Source organism: Mobula birostris, chromosome 9 (genome assembly GCF_030028105.1).
Source record: "Mobula birostris isolate sMobBir1 chromosome 9, sMobBir1.hap1, whole genome shotgun sequence".
Taxonomy (NCBI): domain Eukaryota; kingdom Metazoa; phylum Chordata; class Chondrichthyes; order Myliobatiformes; family Myliobatidae; genus Mobula; species Mobula birostris.
In genome coordinates, this window is record NC_092378.1 from 30609105 (window position 1) to 30624362 (window position 15258).

The 15258-nt window shown below is 38.8% G+C and overlaps 1 protein-coding gene across 2 annotated transcripts in view; it reads left to right on the plus strand.

Moving 5' to 3' along the window:
* fkbp4 (FKBP prolyl isomerase 4) overlaps positions 1-15258 on the plus strand; it is a 29420-nt gene that overhangs the window by 2040 nt on the left and 12122 nt on the right. For both annotated transcript variants that reach the window (XM_072267720.1, XM_072267719.1), the window contains exons 2-6: positions 3146-3290; positions 6211-6353; positions 6705-6825; positions 12633-12789; positions 14796-14883. In XM_072267720.1, the coding sequence (XP_072123821.1) occupies positions 3146-3290; positions 6211-6353; positions 6705-6825; positions 12633-12789; positions 14796-14883 (654 nt within the window). The remainder of the gene's footprint in view (positions 1-3145; positions 3291-6210; positions 6354-6704; positions 6826-12632; positions 12790-14795; positions 14884-15258) is intronic.

The window sequence follows — 15258 nt, forward strand, 5'->3', positions numbered from 1 at the left end:
ATCTTTCCTTATAACTCAGGTCCTCCAATCCTGGCAGCATCCTTGTAAATTTTCTTTGTATCTTTCAACCTTACCTACAGCTTTACTGTAGGAGGGTGACCAAAACTGCACACAATACTCCAAATTAGGCCTCACCAATGTCCCATACAGCTTCAACATAAAATCCCGTCTGTACACAATACTTTCATTTATGAAGGCCGATGTGCCAAAAGCTTTCTTAACCCTATTTAGTAACGTCACTTTCAGTGAATCATGTACCTGTTTTCCCAGGTCCCTTTGTTTTATCACACTCCTCAGTGCCCTATCATTCATTGTGTAAAACCTACCCTGATCATTCTGACTGAAGTGCAACACTTGTCTGCATTAAATTCCATCTACCATTTTTCCTGTGGTAAGCTCTGCTCATCTTCCTCACTGTGCAATACACCTGAATCTTGGTGTCATCTGTAAATTTACTGATCCATTTTATCCAGGTCACTGATATAGGTGACAAATGACAATGGGCCCAGTTGTAATCCCTGCGGCATCCCACTAGTCACAGGCCTCCAGTCAGAGAGGCAACCATCTACTACTGCTCTCTGGCTTATCACACAAAGCTAATGTCTAATCCAATTTACTACCTCATCTTGAATGTCAAGCGATTGAGTCTTGACCAACTTCCCATGAGAGACCTTGTCAAGTGACTACTAAAGTCCAGGTAGTCAACATCCACCTGCTTTGCCTTTTGTCAACTTTCCTGGTAACTTCCTCAAAGAACTATAAGATTAATTAGACATGACCTGTATATTGGTTAGACATTCCTCTTTAAATTGGGATATGGGCTCTTAATTCCCTAAATGGTTCCTGAAGTCTGCCATGACAGTCTGGAAAATGTCCTCCAAGGATGCTCTAGCACAGAATTTGCCTTCTCTGACCAAGATCTCCAGATGACTACCTATTTAAATTGCACTCAGGCTCACTGCCATTAATCCAACATGAAAACAATATTGTCTATGTAATTCTTTTATGGGGAAAGTAGAGTAAGATTTTTAAAATAAGTTACCGACTGATCCGATGACTATTTTTCAGTTCCTTAGTTTAAATTTAGACATTTTTATTGTATCTATCACTTGTTAACTTAACACCATTCATAATCTTGAAGACCTTTATCAGATCATTTCCAGATTTCTCCCCTCACAACTGACAATAATCTCATTCTTCGTAGCAGTAGTAAAGGAATAGAAATGAGAGAGCTCGTCCATATGTACAGATGCCCGTAAGCCAGGCGTTCATGATCTGGGAACAACCTGTATATGCTTGAATTCCGATTTAAGAACTGCTCAAAACATTGCATTTGTAACCTTATGAAGTTCTGGGCAGAACAAAGTTCTGCAATCTTTATATTATCTCCTTGCAACAGAAGCCATTGTACCATTTGAATTGATTTTATTATGTATCCTTCATATACATGGGTAAAAATCTTTACGTTACGTCTCCATCTAATTGTACAATGTATGGTAATTTATAGTAAATGTTATATATGACAGAATAGTCAATATAACATAGAAATACAGTTGTGTCAGCATGAACTAAGCAGTCTGATGGCCTGGTGGAAAAAGCCATTCTGGAGCATGTTGGTCCTGGCTTTTATGCTGTGGTACTGTTTCACAGATGGTAGCAACTGGAACAGTTTGTGGTTGGGGTGACTAGGGTCCCCAATGGTCCTTTGGGCCCTTTATACACACCTGTCTTTGTAAATGTCCTGAATAGTGGGAAGTTCACATCTACAGATACACTGGGCTGTCCACACCACTCTCTGCAGAGTCCTGCGTTTGAGGAAAGTACAGTTCCCGTACCAGGCAGTGATGCAGCCAATCAGCATGTTCTCAATTGTGCCCCTATAGAAAGTTCTTAGGATTTAGGGGGCTATACGAAACTTCTTCAACCATCTGAGGTGAAAGAGGCGCTGTTGTGCACCACGCAGCAGGTATGTACAGACCACATGAGATCCTCGGTGATGTTCACCCTCTCAACCCCAGATCCATTGATGTCAATAGGGGTCAGCCTGTCTCCATTCCTCCTGTAGTCCACAACCAGCTCCCCTATTTTTATGACATTGGGGGAGAGGTGGTTTTCTTGACATCACTGTGTCAGGGTGTTGACTTCTTTGTAGGCTGCCTCATTATTATTTGAGATTAGGCTAATCAGTGTAGTGTCAGCAATTTTAATTAGCAGATTGGAACTGTGAGTGTGGACAGTCATGGATATCCAGAGAGTAAAGGAGGGGGCTTAGTACACAGCCCTGAGGGGGACCTCTGTTGAGGGGCAGAGATGAGAGAGCCTACTCTTACCACCTGCTGGTGGTCTGCCAGGAAGTCCAGGATCCAGTTACACAAGGTAGGGTGAAGACCAAGGTCTCTGAGCTTCTTGTTGAGCCTGGAGGGAATTATGATGTTGAATACTGAATTGTAGTCCAAGAACAGCATTCTCACATAAGCAAACACGAGGAAATCTGCAGATGCTGGAAATTCAAGCAACACACACAAAATGCTGGTGGAACGCAGCAGGCCGGGCAGCATTTACAGGAAGAAGTACAGTCAACGTTGCGGGCCGAGACCCTTCGTCAGGACTAACTGAAAGAAAAGATAATAAGAGATTTGAAATTGGTGTCTCTTCTTTCAGTTAGTCCTGACAAAGGGAGTACAATTAAAGTTTTGATTAGGGCGTATTGCGTAAGCTTAAGAGAGTCTTGCTGCTTGACCAATTTCATGCTCTCTATGGGGAAACAAGGAAAGATGTTCTGAAGTTAGAATGGAGAATTATGGGACTGACAGGAAAATTAAATATCTCCAATGTGTGATACGGTTTTTAAAAAGCTGACAAGCTCATCTAGCCCAATCTTTACAATTTTTTTCAAAATACTATTTTCTGTAGATTTCCATGCTTTGACAATTTCAATCAAGGTGATGTCCTCAAACCACTTTCTGCTACAACTTGTGAAAGTTATTAATTGAGCATAATTGGGAAATCATAAAATTGTCAGATTTGATTTTAAGTCATGTCCTAATAAAATATACTCTATTAAATTCAAACTTTTATCAATTTATTCTTTTGCTCTAAAAGTTGAAACTATATTCAACCAATAACCTTTCCCTTCTTCTCACAGCTAGTGAAAAGGGAGGGCACAGTGGATGATATCCCAATGACAGGAGATAAGGTATCTGTCCACTATACAGGTGTATTCTTGGATGGAACTAAGTTTGATTCCAGTAGAGACCGGGATGACTATTTCACATTTGATCTTGGAAAAGGTAAAAATATTTGATACAAGTATTGCTTGTATTTTCTTAAATTTAAAACAACTGAAATGCCTCAGGCCCACTTACTGAAAACTTGTTTGCATAACCATTGAAAATAAGAATCAGAGTTAGCTGATGTTTGGTGAACATCTTTTCAGTTTTGTGTGGAAGATGGGTAACAAACATTTAGCTTCACTGCATGATGGGTTGTACTTTGGTCTTGAAATAAATTTTAATGTTGTTTATGTTTAGTTTTAAGCTACAACTTATTCAGTTCTTGATCCAAATAGAATTTAACAGCAAAAGATATATAAAGGATGCAGCAGCCCCAACTGGGTACAGAATTAGAAAGTACAGTTGCAAGAAAAAGTTTGTGAATCCTTTGCAGTTACCTGGCTTTCTGCACTAATTACTTATAAAATGTGGTCTGATCTTCTTCAAAGTCACAATAATAGACAAACACAATCTGCCTAAACTAATAGCACACAAACGATTGTACCTCTCATCTGTACTGAGTACACCATTTAAACAATGACAGTCTAGGTTGGAAATAGTATGTGAACCTCTGGGATAAAGCCTTCTACAAAAACTATTTGGAGTCCTGTGTTCCAATCAATGAAATGAGATTGGAGGTGTGGGTTGTAGGGATACCCTGGCCTATATATAAAAAAAACAAAAGGTTACTGATAAGAGCCTGCTATTCTCAAGAAAGATTTGTTTATGTGCACCATGCCTCCGTCAAAACAACTTTTAGTGGACCTTAGAAGAATTGTAGAGATGCATGAAGCTGGAAAAGGCTACAAAGGCATTTCTAAAGATTTGAGTGTTCAGTCCTATTGCTACTCCCCGGAGGAGTGGACGTCTTGCAAAGATCACACCAAGAGCGTGACTGGCGGAGGTGAAAAAGAACCCAAGGGTGACAGCAAAAGACCTGCAGAAATCTCTAGAACTTGCTCAAGTCTCTGTTCATGAGTCCACTGTAAGAAAAACACTGAAAAAGACTTGTGTTCACGGAAGGACAAAATGGAGGAAACCATTGCGCTCCAAAAAAAAAATTGCTGAAGTTGAACTTTTTAGCAGAAATCCCACAGTTGGGATGAGGCTTTCATGTTTGTGGGCACTGCACACAAACGTGAAAACCTCATCCCAACTGTGAAGCATGGTGGAAAGAGCATCATAGTTTGGGGTTGCTTTGCTGCCTCAGGGCCTGGACAGTTTACAATTGTTGAGGGAACAATGAATTCAAAATTGTATTAAGACATTTTACAGGAAAATGTCCATCACCTGAAGCTTAATAGAAGTTGGATGAATCAACAAGACAAATGATCTGAAACACAAGAATAAATCAACAATAGAACGGTTTAAAAAGAAGAAAATCTGTGTTTTGGAACGGCCAAGTCAGAGTCCAGACTTTAACCCAAATGAGGTGCTGTGGCATGATCTGAAGAGGGCTGTTCATGCAAGGTATCCCAGAAATATTGATGAACTAGAACAGTTTTGTATAGAGGAATGGTCTAAAATTCTTCCTCGCCATTGTGCACGTCTGATCAGGAGCTACAGGAAACATTTGGTGGAGGTTATTACTGCTAAAGGAGTCTCTACCAGTTAATAAGTACAAGGGTTCACATACTTTTCCAGCCTGGACCGTGAATGATATAACAATGTATTCAATAAAGACATGAAAAGTACATTTGTTTCTGTATTATTAGTTTAGGCAGATTGTGTTTGTCTATTGTGACTTGGATGAAGATCAGATCACATTTTATGAGTAATGCAGAAAACAAGGGGTTCACAAGCTTTTTCTTGCAACTGTGTCATTCTGGGTATTCTGCACTGTCTTTTGTGGGCCAGTTTAAAGGGATATATGTTGCTGATGAATTGATCTACTAATAATACCAGACACACATAAGCTTTGCAGTTCTTGGGCCATAGGTGGACTGAACACTTTCTGAACTTGTCATTCACATTGAATACAAAAATATCCCAATGCCATGAATTGGAAGCTGGTATGATGGCTGCTGCTGTGTTATTCAGTCTGTAGGTATGATTCATGCGGAATAAACTCAGTTTGTCGCATTGAACACCAAAGTGTGGTGGAGCACAAATTATGTGATGGAATTTACTTAAGTGCCATATAGTGATCTGCCTTGAGTGTACTTCAAAAAGTGACAGCATTATCAATGATATTTAAAGTAATTAGTGAATTAACCTATATTTCAATTTTTCTGCAATTTCTTCTTGCTCCAGAATTGAGACAGACATTTTTTCTTCTCCAGTTCTTCACTGTTTTACATGTGAGTCTGGTAACTACAAAGATATCTGTTGGCAGTCTATCTGAGCCATGTTCACTTTACTAAAAAGTGCCCACTGTGCCAGTATTTACAATAGAAATTTAATTGTCCAAAGTTTGCGGGCTTCAGAGCTATAGCTCTTCACCATTCAAACTATAATAAATCTTAGCCTTGTATGCATGAATTGTGCGCGCCCAGGATTCACTGACAAATGAGGGGGCCAAATCTGTTGTAATGCCCTGCTGCTGGATTCCCCATTAAGTCCTATAATACTCCTGGTATTTAAAGGTCTCTCAATGTCAGGGACACTGTTAAAAACTAGTCAATTCATTGTCTGCTACTACTACCTTGTTGACTCAGGCCTACTTGTAAGGCAAGGCTACTTCAATAGAAGGTAAAGCTGGACATGCCTACCTTCATCACCAATGTGGTGGAGAAACTCACTGCATTTAAGTTTCTAGGCCAGCTTGTGAATGGTATGGTCGTATTAGAATAGATACGTGTTTGCTGATCAATATGGACATGTTAGACTGATGGATCTGTTTCTGTGCTGTATCGTTACCGATTGAAGCTAATAATTCTAGTAATTCATACCTCCACAGATAAGGTAGAATAACAACCTTCCTTCTCCGTTTGACTAGGTGAAATTATTAAAGCATGGGATATTGCTGTGGCCACCATGAAGGTTGGTGAAGTTTGTCAAATCATCTGCAAACCAGAATATGCCTATGGCTCTGCAGGCAGCCCGCCAAAAATTCAACCAAATGCCACTCTTGTATTTGAGGTGCGTTTTCATTTCAACCATTGTTCTCTCCTATTCATCACAAATGATATCTGAATATTCGTACCATGAATTTATAAAGTTCAAACATCTTGAATGACATAATAGCATAATTGAAATATGATTAGCTGAGGAACTGCATCAAATCATCACATGACCTGGCTTGCACTAACAGGATATTATTGTGTGAAGCAGTGATTGTGTATGATTAAGTAGCTGCTCTGTTGGTCAAAATGCCCTTGACTGAGAAAATCAAGGGTATGTGAAGTAATGATCATAGTGTGAATTGTTAAAGCATGATGTTGGCCAGGAATCATATTTTAAAACTATTTTCTTTATTATTCTTGATTTAAGATTGAACTTTTTGAAATCAAAGCAGAAGATTTGACAGAGGATGAAGATGGCGGAATCACTCGGCGAATCAGAAAGAAGGGAGAAAGTTATTCTAAACCAAATGAAGGAGCCTCAGTTGAGGGTAAAATGCTATATTTTACTCTCGTAATATATACCTGACATCTCTTGGTAATTTATCTGAGCACTACTGTGAAAAGTTAGCATGGAGTAAAGATGGTTCTTGTTGGGTAGTGAAGGGAAAATAATGTTCCATACAAGAAAATGTTGTATCTCTTTTCCCTACTGAAAAATCACACATTAGAATGATTCTTTTTTGAAAGAGTAAGTTTACTGGGCCAAGAATTTATATTTAATGTGAGGAGTGGTATATAGCAGAAGCATCTAGGACCAAGCAAATGAAAATGTTTTATTCTTGTGTGGGGCAGATCAATCTTCATTAGTTTCTGGTTTTGTTCCCTTAGTGGAAATTGGTGTCTGATTAGTTATATTTAGGTTACATTGAAAAGCTTGGTGCTGGGTATTATGCAAAGGTGGGGACTGAAGAAATTCAATATGTGCCTTTGAAAGGATTGGATTTCATTTGCAGAAGGTTTTTTAGTTACTGGGTAGCTCAAAGAAGATTCATAGTACATAAACATGGCTAAGTTTGGTATCAGAAGGAATAAACGCAAATTGAGGAAATACTCAGCAGTTCAGGCAACTTTCAACAGAGAGAGAAACAGTTAACCAAGTTGACCTTCCATCAGAACTGGAGGAGGAGGCTGGGGTTTCATTATCAATGGCTTGTTCTGTTTTAAACAGGTCGCCAGCTCTTTCTATAAGTGTAAAGATTCAAAGGCAAGCTTAAAATATCTCAACTAATTTCATCATTCAGATTCTAGTTGGAGCATTACAGCAAGGAGCAGAGGTGTGACTTTTTTTTTGTTCACTTCTCTTATTTATTTGATCTCTTTCAGTGGACAGCAAAATTCTGTACTTCTTTTGGCTTCAGGTTGACATAAATTTTGGCTGTCCAGCATTTAGTATGATAGTTGTGGAGAGGCTGACCATAATTTCCTAGAGTTGCATCTGAGAAGATCAGTGGTCTCTTCTGTCTTTATTTAACATGTTAATACTCCCAAGTGAAGACACTTGTGTCAAAACATTCCTAAAGTGTTTTTTTTTTTGCTGATTTTAAACCTTTATTCCATTTTATCCTACACTGTTACTTTCAGTTAAAATGATAATACTGATCAAACTTTTTAAGTACCATTTTAATGGAGGATATTTCTAAGCTTTGGAAAGGTTTGTTTCCATTCTTGTGCCCATGTGACTAATTGCATTTGTAGGATTCTTATTAAAATTTTCTTCACATCTAGTCTTAAACCTGTGTTCAACTCCCTTTCTTCTCTTTTAATGATGATTATGTTAAACTCTTCACATATTAGATGATTTTTTTGTCTAACCTGGTAATTTTTTAATAGGGGACTAGAATGATCTTCACCAGAGGAATCTTGTGGTTGATAATAGCCCTTGTCTTGCTGGGCCAGTTTGATCAATACATACTGTTGACATCGACTGCAATAAAAATAGTTCCTAAAAACAAATCTACAGCATGTTTCTTGCTCTAGTGCCTCCATTTTCTGTCTTTCTAAAAAATTATTTGCGAAACAACAATTGAATATTTTGTGACAATGGAAAAAATATTCATTCACCATTCCTAATGTTTTCTCCTTTGTGCTTTTGTCTTGTGTGCCTTTAAACCTTAATCAGGATTGCAGTGAACATTCTATTAGTCCTTTGAATTTGATGCATTCTGCAGGATGTGCAAAAGAGCAGCTCAAGGTGGTTCACTAGTATTTATTGATTAACCACCTCAATATGTTAACTCCGTAGACTAGGGATATCGTGCAGAAGATCTCCATTCTAATCCCATGCTCGACTTTAGCCTCTTGTGCTTTTTCAAGGAAGCTATCCCAAAATCAAGAAACAATACCTTTTTTTTTAGCCTGGCAAACTACAGCCTTCTAGGATCAACAATTTCAGATAATCAGTGATTTCGGTAGCATGTCACTTTTATAACTCAACTCTTCTAACCTCCATCCTGTCTCAAACAGGTAACTTTTTGATCTTACTAGCCCTTCCTTATGCCTTTTGTTTGCAACATAAAATCCTTTTATTATTGTGACTTTGATCTTTTCTGATGAAAGATCAACACTGTTTCTCTCTACATACTGCTTAGCCTGTTTGGTGATCCCAGTATTTTCTATTTAATTTTAGTTTTTAACAGATTATTAACCCATGATTTGGTTAATGCTGAGTAAAAATTACACTTAAGCACTTCAAATGATAAAGTTAAATTGGAACAGGAAGTAATGGCAACCTCCCAAGTTAGCTTTATTCATTCCGATAAATCTGATCGTTACAGACTTGCTGTAAAAAGTGTTGCTACACATTCCTTGATTAACCCAGTGATATTACATTACCTTCTACTGATGCCATTGTGTTCCATTTTTCTACATGATTACTAATATAAACAATAACTATCATTTTCTTATTTATTGGAATTTCCCTTGACTGAGGAGGATAGTTTGAAAATAAGGAATAGGTCATTTAGGATTGAGATTAAGAGAAATTTATTCACTCAGAAGATGGTGAACATTTGGAATTTCATAGTCCTGGGGACTGTATTGTGTTTATCAAAACACAGATTGATATGAAGGGAATCAGTGGAAATGGAAATAGTGTTGGAAAGTGACACTGATGTGGAAGAACCATCGTCTTGATCAGTGGTCCCCAACCACCGGGCTGCAAAGCATGTGCTACCAGGCTGCGAGGAAACAATATGATTTGGCGATATGGAACGATATGAGTCAGCTGCACCTTTCCTCATTCCCTGCCACTGTTGAACTTGAATGCACGCGAGGTCGTCAGTGACCCAAGACGTGCAAAGGAATGGGTCCGTGACCCATTTGTGAATGCCCTCGGTGAATCATCCATGTCATCGCAGGAAAAAGATCAACTCCTTGAGCTTGCAAATGACAGTGGCTGAAAAGTATGTTTGACATAACATCTCTGCTGGCATTCTGGTTCAAAGTCGAGGCTGAATATCCTGAGATAGCCACGAAAGCACTGAAAACGTTGCTTCCATTTCCAATATCATGTCGCTGCAAAGAGGAGTTTTCTGCAATGAATGCAATGAAAACTAAATTGCAGAATAGACTGGACATAAGGAATCCCCTTCGAGTATCGCTGTCTCCCATCACCCCTCGATGGGACCATATTGTTGCAGGAAAACAAGCCCAGGGCTCCCACTGATTCAGCGATATTGGTGCATTGCAATGATTTTATATGTTCATACAAGGAAAATATGCGCTGTGTGTTTAATATCCAAACACTATTTAAAATGTTATGATGCTATTGACTTATAAGTGACCAATTTACTTATCACTATATTCATGCAAGGAAAATAAGCGCTGTCTTTAATATTAAATTTGTTAGATAAACCCTTTTAGAAACGAAATTGAGTGTATTAGCCACTTATGTGACCTATAATTGATTTATCACCCATATTCCGGTTGTGATTAACACCCCCCGCCCAGTCTTGATGAGTGGGGAATAGGCTCTAAGGGCCAGGTGGCCTGTGCTATTTATATTTGTTAGGTTCTTCAATTATGTTAATAGCAATTGTCTTCCAGTACATCTGTATATCTCTAGAACTCCATATTTCTCCATTGTATTTCTAATTCCACTTTGCGACTTATTGTCATCTGTCACAGCACAAATTCATCTTGGCTGATTGCTCTCACTTTATAAATACAGTGACGTCCAGTTAATTGGGCTAGCCACTTATTGAGACAATTCTTAAAGAAATTCTAAAAGAATTTTTAAAGAACAAAAACAAATTGAAAAACAGCCAGGATTCCCTTAGTTTATTATGCCACTGAAGTGGGACAGGAGAATTTTGCGGAACAGTTTCTAACTTGCATAACACACACAAAATACTGGAGGAACTCAGCTGGTCAGGTATCATCTATAGAAATAAATGAACAGTGGACATTTCAGGCTGAGAACCTTATTCAGGACTGGAAGGGAAGTAGGAAGACAGCAGAATAGAAAGGTGAGGGGAGGGGAAGGAGGACTATCTAGAGGGTGATGAGGTGAAGCCAGGTGGGTAGGAGGGATAAAGGACTGGAGAAGAAGGAATCTGATAGAAAGGAGAGTGGACCATAGGAGAAAGAGAAGTATCAGGAGGTGATGGGCAGATGAGAAGACTGGGGAATAGAAGAAGAGGGAGGGAAAAATTACAGGAAGAAATTGATGTTCATGCCATCAGGTTGGAGACTACCTAGACAGTATGTGAGGTGTTGATCCTCCACCCTGAGAGTGGCCTCATCATGACAAAAGAGGACATGTCAGAACAAGAATGAGGGTAGGAAATTAAGTGATTGCCCAAAAGGAAATTCTCCTTTTGGCAGATGGAGCAGAAATGCTCGCCAAAGCGATTCCTCCAATTTACGTTTGGTCTCACCAATGTAGAGGAGACTGCATCCGGAGCACTGGATACAATACACCCACCATACAGATGGGACAGTTCTGCTCTCTTGACCTGAGATGTCCAGGTCGTAGTATGAGTAGTCGTCACAAACTAGTCTTCCTTTGTTACAGTGGATAACCTTGACTTCTGTGCTTTATCATGCCCATTGCTGTCTATGAAGTGTTGTAGAACTGTCTTGACCATTGATCTTACTGTTGACCTCATCTGCCTGGTCTGCTGGAGATGCTTCACATACTGGGACAGGCAAATCCCTATTTCTCTGGGACATTATGCCCGCTAGCTACCCTCACCTAATTTAGCCAACCCATTCAAGTGGTGTACCAGGGTGTGGCATACAAACAGCTACTAGGAGCCACGGGTCAGAGCTGAGTGTTCTTTGGGGACCAGAGGTGAGTGGGTTGCCCCAGAATGAACAAGACAAGCTCCTTAACCAGAGGTGTTACCTCCTCCCTTGTCACCCCACACATGGCAGCTTTCACTGGATTCCTCAGTCAATAACAAGAACTAATACACAGTTTTATAGTAGCATTGGTAGTGTTTCAATTTGTTTTGTATTTCAATTAAATTTGTTATTTTATTAAACAGTAGTTTGTCCTTTTTGTACATTTTTAAGAATTTCCACGAAACTTCGGTTAATTGGGGCAGCTGCTTAATTGGGCCTGATGTATCCAAATTAACCGGAATCCAATGTACTCTAAATCAATGGGTTTATGGAACTTAATCTATGCCTTGGTTATCAATCCTTTTTATTGGTAGGATCAACTGTCTAGACATTTGATGACTTGATGACTGAAGTTTATCAAATTGTCCCTCAACCTTTCTTGCTCTAAGAATAGCAATCCTCACTTTTGTATTCTATCCATGTATTTCAGGGACATTGCCTTTAATTTTTGTATGCATCGTCTCTTGGGTCCTTGCACATTGCCTTAATTAAATTAATGTTTAGTATTTTCATGCATCAAGGCATTTCATTCACTAGTCTCTCCAGTAACTTTAAGGTGGAAAGCTCAATTTTTAAGTTTTCATTCTTTACAACTGATTTGCGTTCCTTTAATGGTGTTTCTCTTCCCATGATTCTGGAGGTTGGTTGCTTGCATTTACCAAATTACTTATTTAATCTTGCTGACAGTATCACTTGCGTTTTCAGATCATTGTCATTGCACAAGCAACTTTTTAAAATTATTTTGGCAGTTAATGCTACTAATAGTTCCAATATTAGAAGTACTGAATACTTATGTTTTTAAAATTCGTTATTCATTTATTTACAACTTCAAGATAAAAAGTTCAGCTATTCGTTCTCTCTGATCTCAGGCTACAGCTACGAATGTATGTTTGCTCAGAGTTGAAAAATTTTTTTTAATGGTTTTATTTCTGCATATTCTTTCTTTCAGTCCATTTGGAAGGCAAATATCAGGGTACTGTCTTTGACAGTCGTGATATATCATTTATTATTGGAGAAGGTGAAGAAGTTGATATTCCTGTAGGGATTGAGAAGGCATTGCAGGAAATGGAAAAAGGAGAAGAAGCAATTATATTACTAAAGCCAAAGTAAGTTTAAGACCATAAGATATAGGAGCAGCAGCAGGCCATTCGGCCCATTGAGTCTGCTCCGCCTTTCAGTCATGGGCTGATTCAATTCTTCCAGTCATCCCTACTCCCCTGCCTTCTCCCCATACCCTTTGATGCCCTGGCTAATCAAGAATCTATCTATCTCTGCCTTAAATGCATCCAATGACTTGGCCTCCACAGCCGCTCGTGGCAACAAATTCACAGATTTACAACCCTCTGGCTAAAGTAATTTCTCTGCATCTCTGTTCTAAATGGACGTCCTTCAATCCTGAAGTCGTGGCCTTTTGTCCCAGATTCTTCTACCTTGGGGAGTAACTTAGCCATATCTAATCTGTTCAGGCCTTCTAACATTTGAAATGTTTCTATGAGATCATCCTTCATTCTCAACTCCAGGGAGTACAGCCCAAGAGCTGCCAGATGTTCTTCATACGGTAACCCTTTCATTCCTGGAATCATTCTCATGAACCTTCTCTGAACCCTCTCCAAAATCAGTACATCCTTTCGAAAGTAAGGAGCCCAAAACTGCACACAATGCTCCCCAAGTGTGGTCTCATGAGTGCCTTATAGAGCCTGAACATCACATCCTTGCTCTTGTATTCTATACCTCTAGAAATGAATGCCAACATTGCATTCGCCCTCTTCACCACTGACTCAACCTAGAGGTTAACCTTTATGGTATCCTACACAAGGATTCCCAAGTCCCTTTGCATCTCTGCATTTTGAATTCTCTCCCCATCTAAATAATAGTCTGTCCGTTTACTTCTTCCTCCAAAGTGCATGACCATACACTTTCCAACATCGTATTTCATTTGCCAACTCTTTGCCCATTCCCCTAAGCTATTTAAGTCTCTCTGCAGGTTCTCTGTTTCCTCAACACTTGCTGCTCCTCCACTATCTTTGTATCATCGGCAAGCTTAGCCACAAATCCATCAATACCATAGTCCAAATCATTGACGTACATCGGAAAAAGCAGCAGTCCCAACACTGACCCCTGTGGAACTCCACCAGTAACCGGCAGCCAGCCAGAATAAGATCCTGTTATCCCCACTCCCTGTTTTCTGCCCATACTAGTAACTCCCCTGTAATTCCATGGGCTTTTATCTTGCTAAGCAGCCTCAAAAGGCCTTCTGAAGATCCAAGTGCACCACACCCACTGCATCTCCGTTGTCTACCCTGCTTGTAATTTCCTCAAAAAATTGCAGTAGGTTAGGCAGGATTTTCCTGTCAGGAAACCATGCTGGCCTTGACCTATCTTGTCATGTGCCTCCAGGTACTCTGTAATCTCATCCCTAACAATTGATTCCAACAACTTCCCAGCCACTGATAACAGGCTATATATGGGTCTATAGTTTCCTTTCTGCTGCCTCCCACCCTTCTTAAATAGTGGAGTAACATTTGTTTAAATTTCATGGTCCTGAAGACTTTTTTTTATATATAGTTCTTCCCAAATTATTGTATCAAGAAACCTAGATGAAGGGCCAAGATTGTTGGCTTCTCAAGATTTGAAAAGATAGAATGATTATATAAATTGATAAATAATCAGGTTTTTTTTTAAGTATAGGTGTTAAGTCCCTGATTTACAACAGCGAGAATTCTGAAAAGATGCCATCTTGACCAGAAATAACCAACAAATAAAAAGTGGTTCTTGCTGGACCTGCAAGATGCCTTTGAAATAAATTTCTTTTCTTCTGAAAGAGTTGAGATCACATAATACAATTATTATATCACACAAAGAATGGAAATTGTGTGCACTGCTGGGACCCGATTGAAAACCTGCTCAATTGAGACTAGAATTATTAACACCATACCAATAAGTGAATGTTGAGTGCACTGGGTTATATCCTCCGAGAATAATTGGAGTTGGTAGTTATATGAAAATTAAAGAATCACTCAAATTGAAAAAAAATCTCTATGTATAAATTAATATGTTACAGCATTTGATAATTATTTTGAGTACTTCCCTTGACATAGTGTTATTCATACAGGTATGGATTTGGAGAAGGGAAACCAAAATTTCACATTCCATCAAATGCAAACTTAGTATATGAAGTTGTGTTGAAGAACTTTGAAAAGGTAAGATTAATGCTTGTACAACAACACATGTATTGGCAGCTCTAGAGATCCTGTCACTGTTAATGACATTGATATTTACCAGATTGTTTTATATTTTATGGATTATAGTCAAAGTTTTTATTCTGGAGTGAGGTCAAATAGATCTTTGAAGCTTTTAACCTGTACTATAGTGACATTGTGTCTCACATTTTGCTTTAATGAGATTTTAAATCTAAAGTGAAATATCCTGGGGTTAGCTGGTAGAATTTAAGATTCTGTCATTTGTAACAAATTAGAAGGGGTACACAGCCAATTGTCTTCTTGCTTAAAGTTAAAGTTTGAATACTTTCTATGTATGAGGAGGTTGGATAACCAGCGGGAAGGGAATAAATCTAA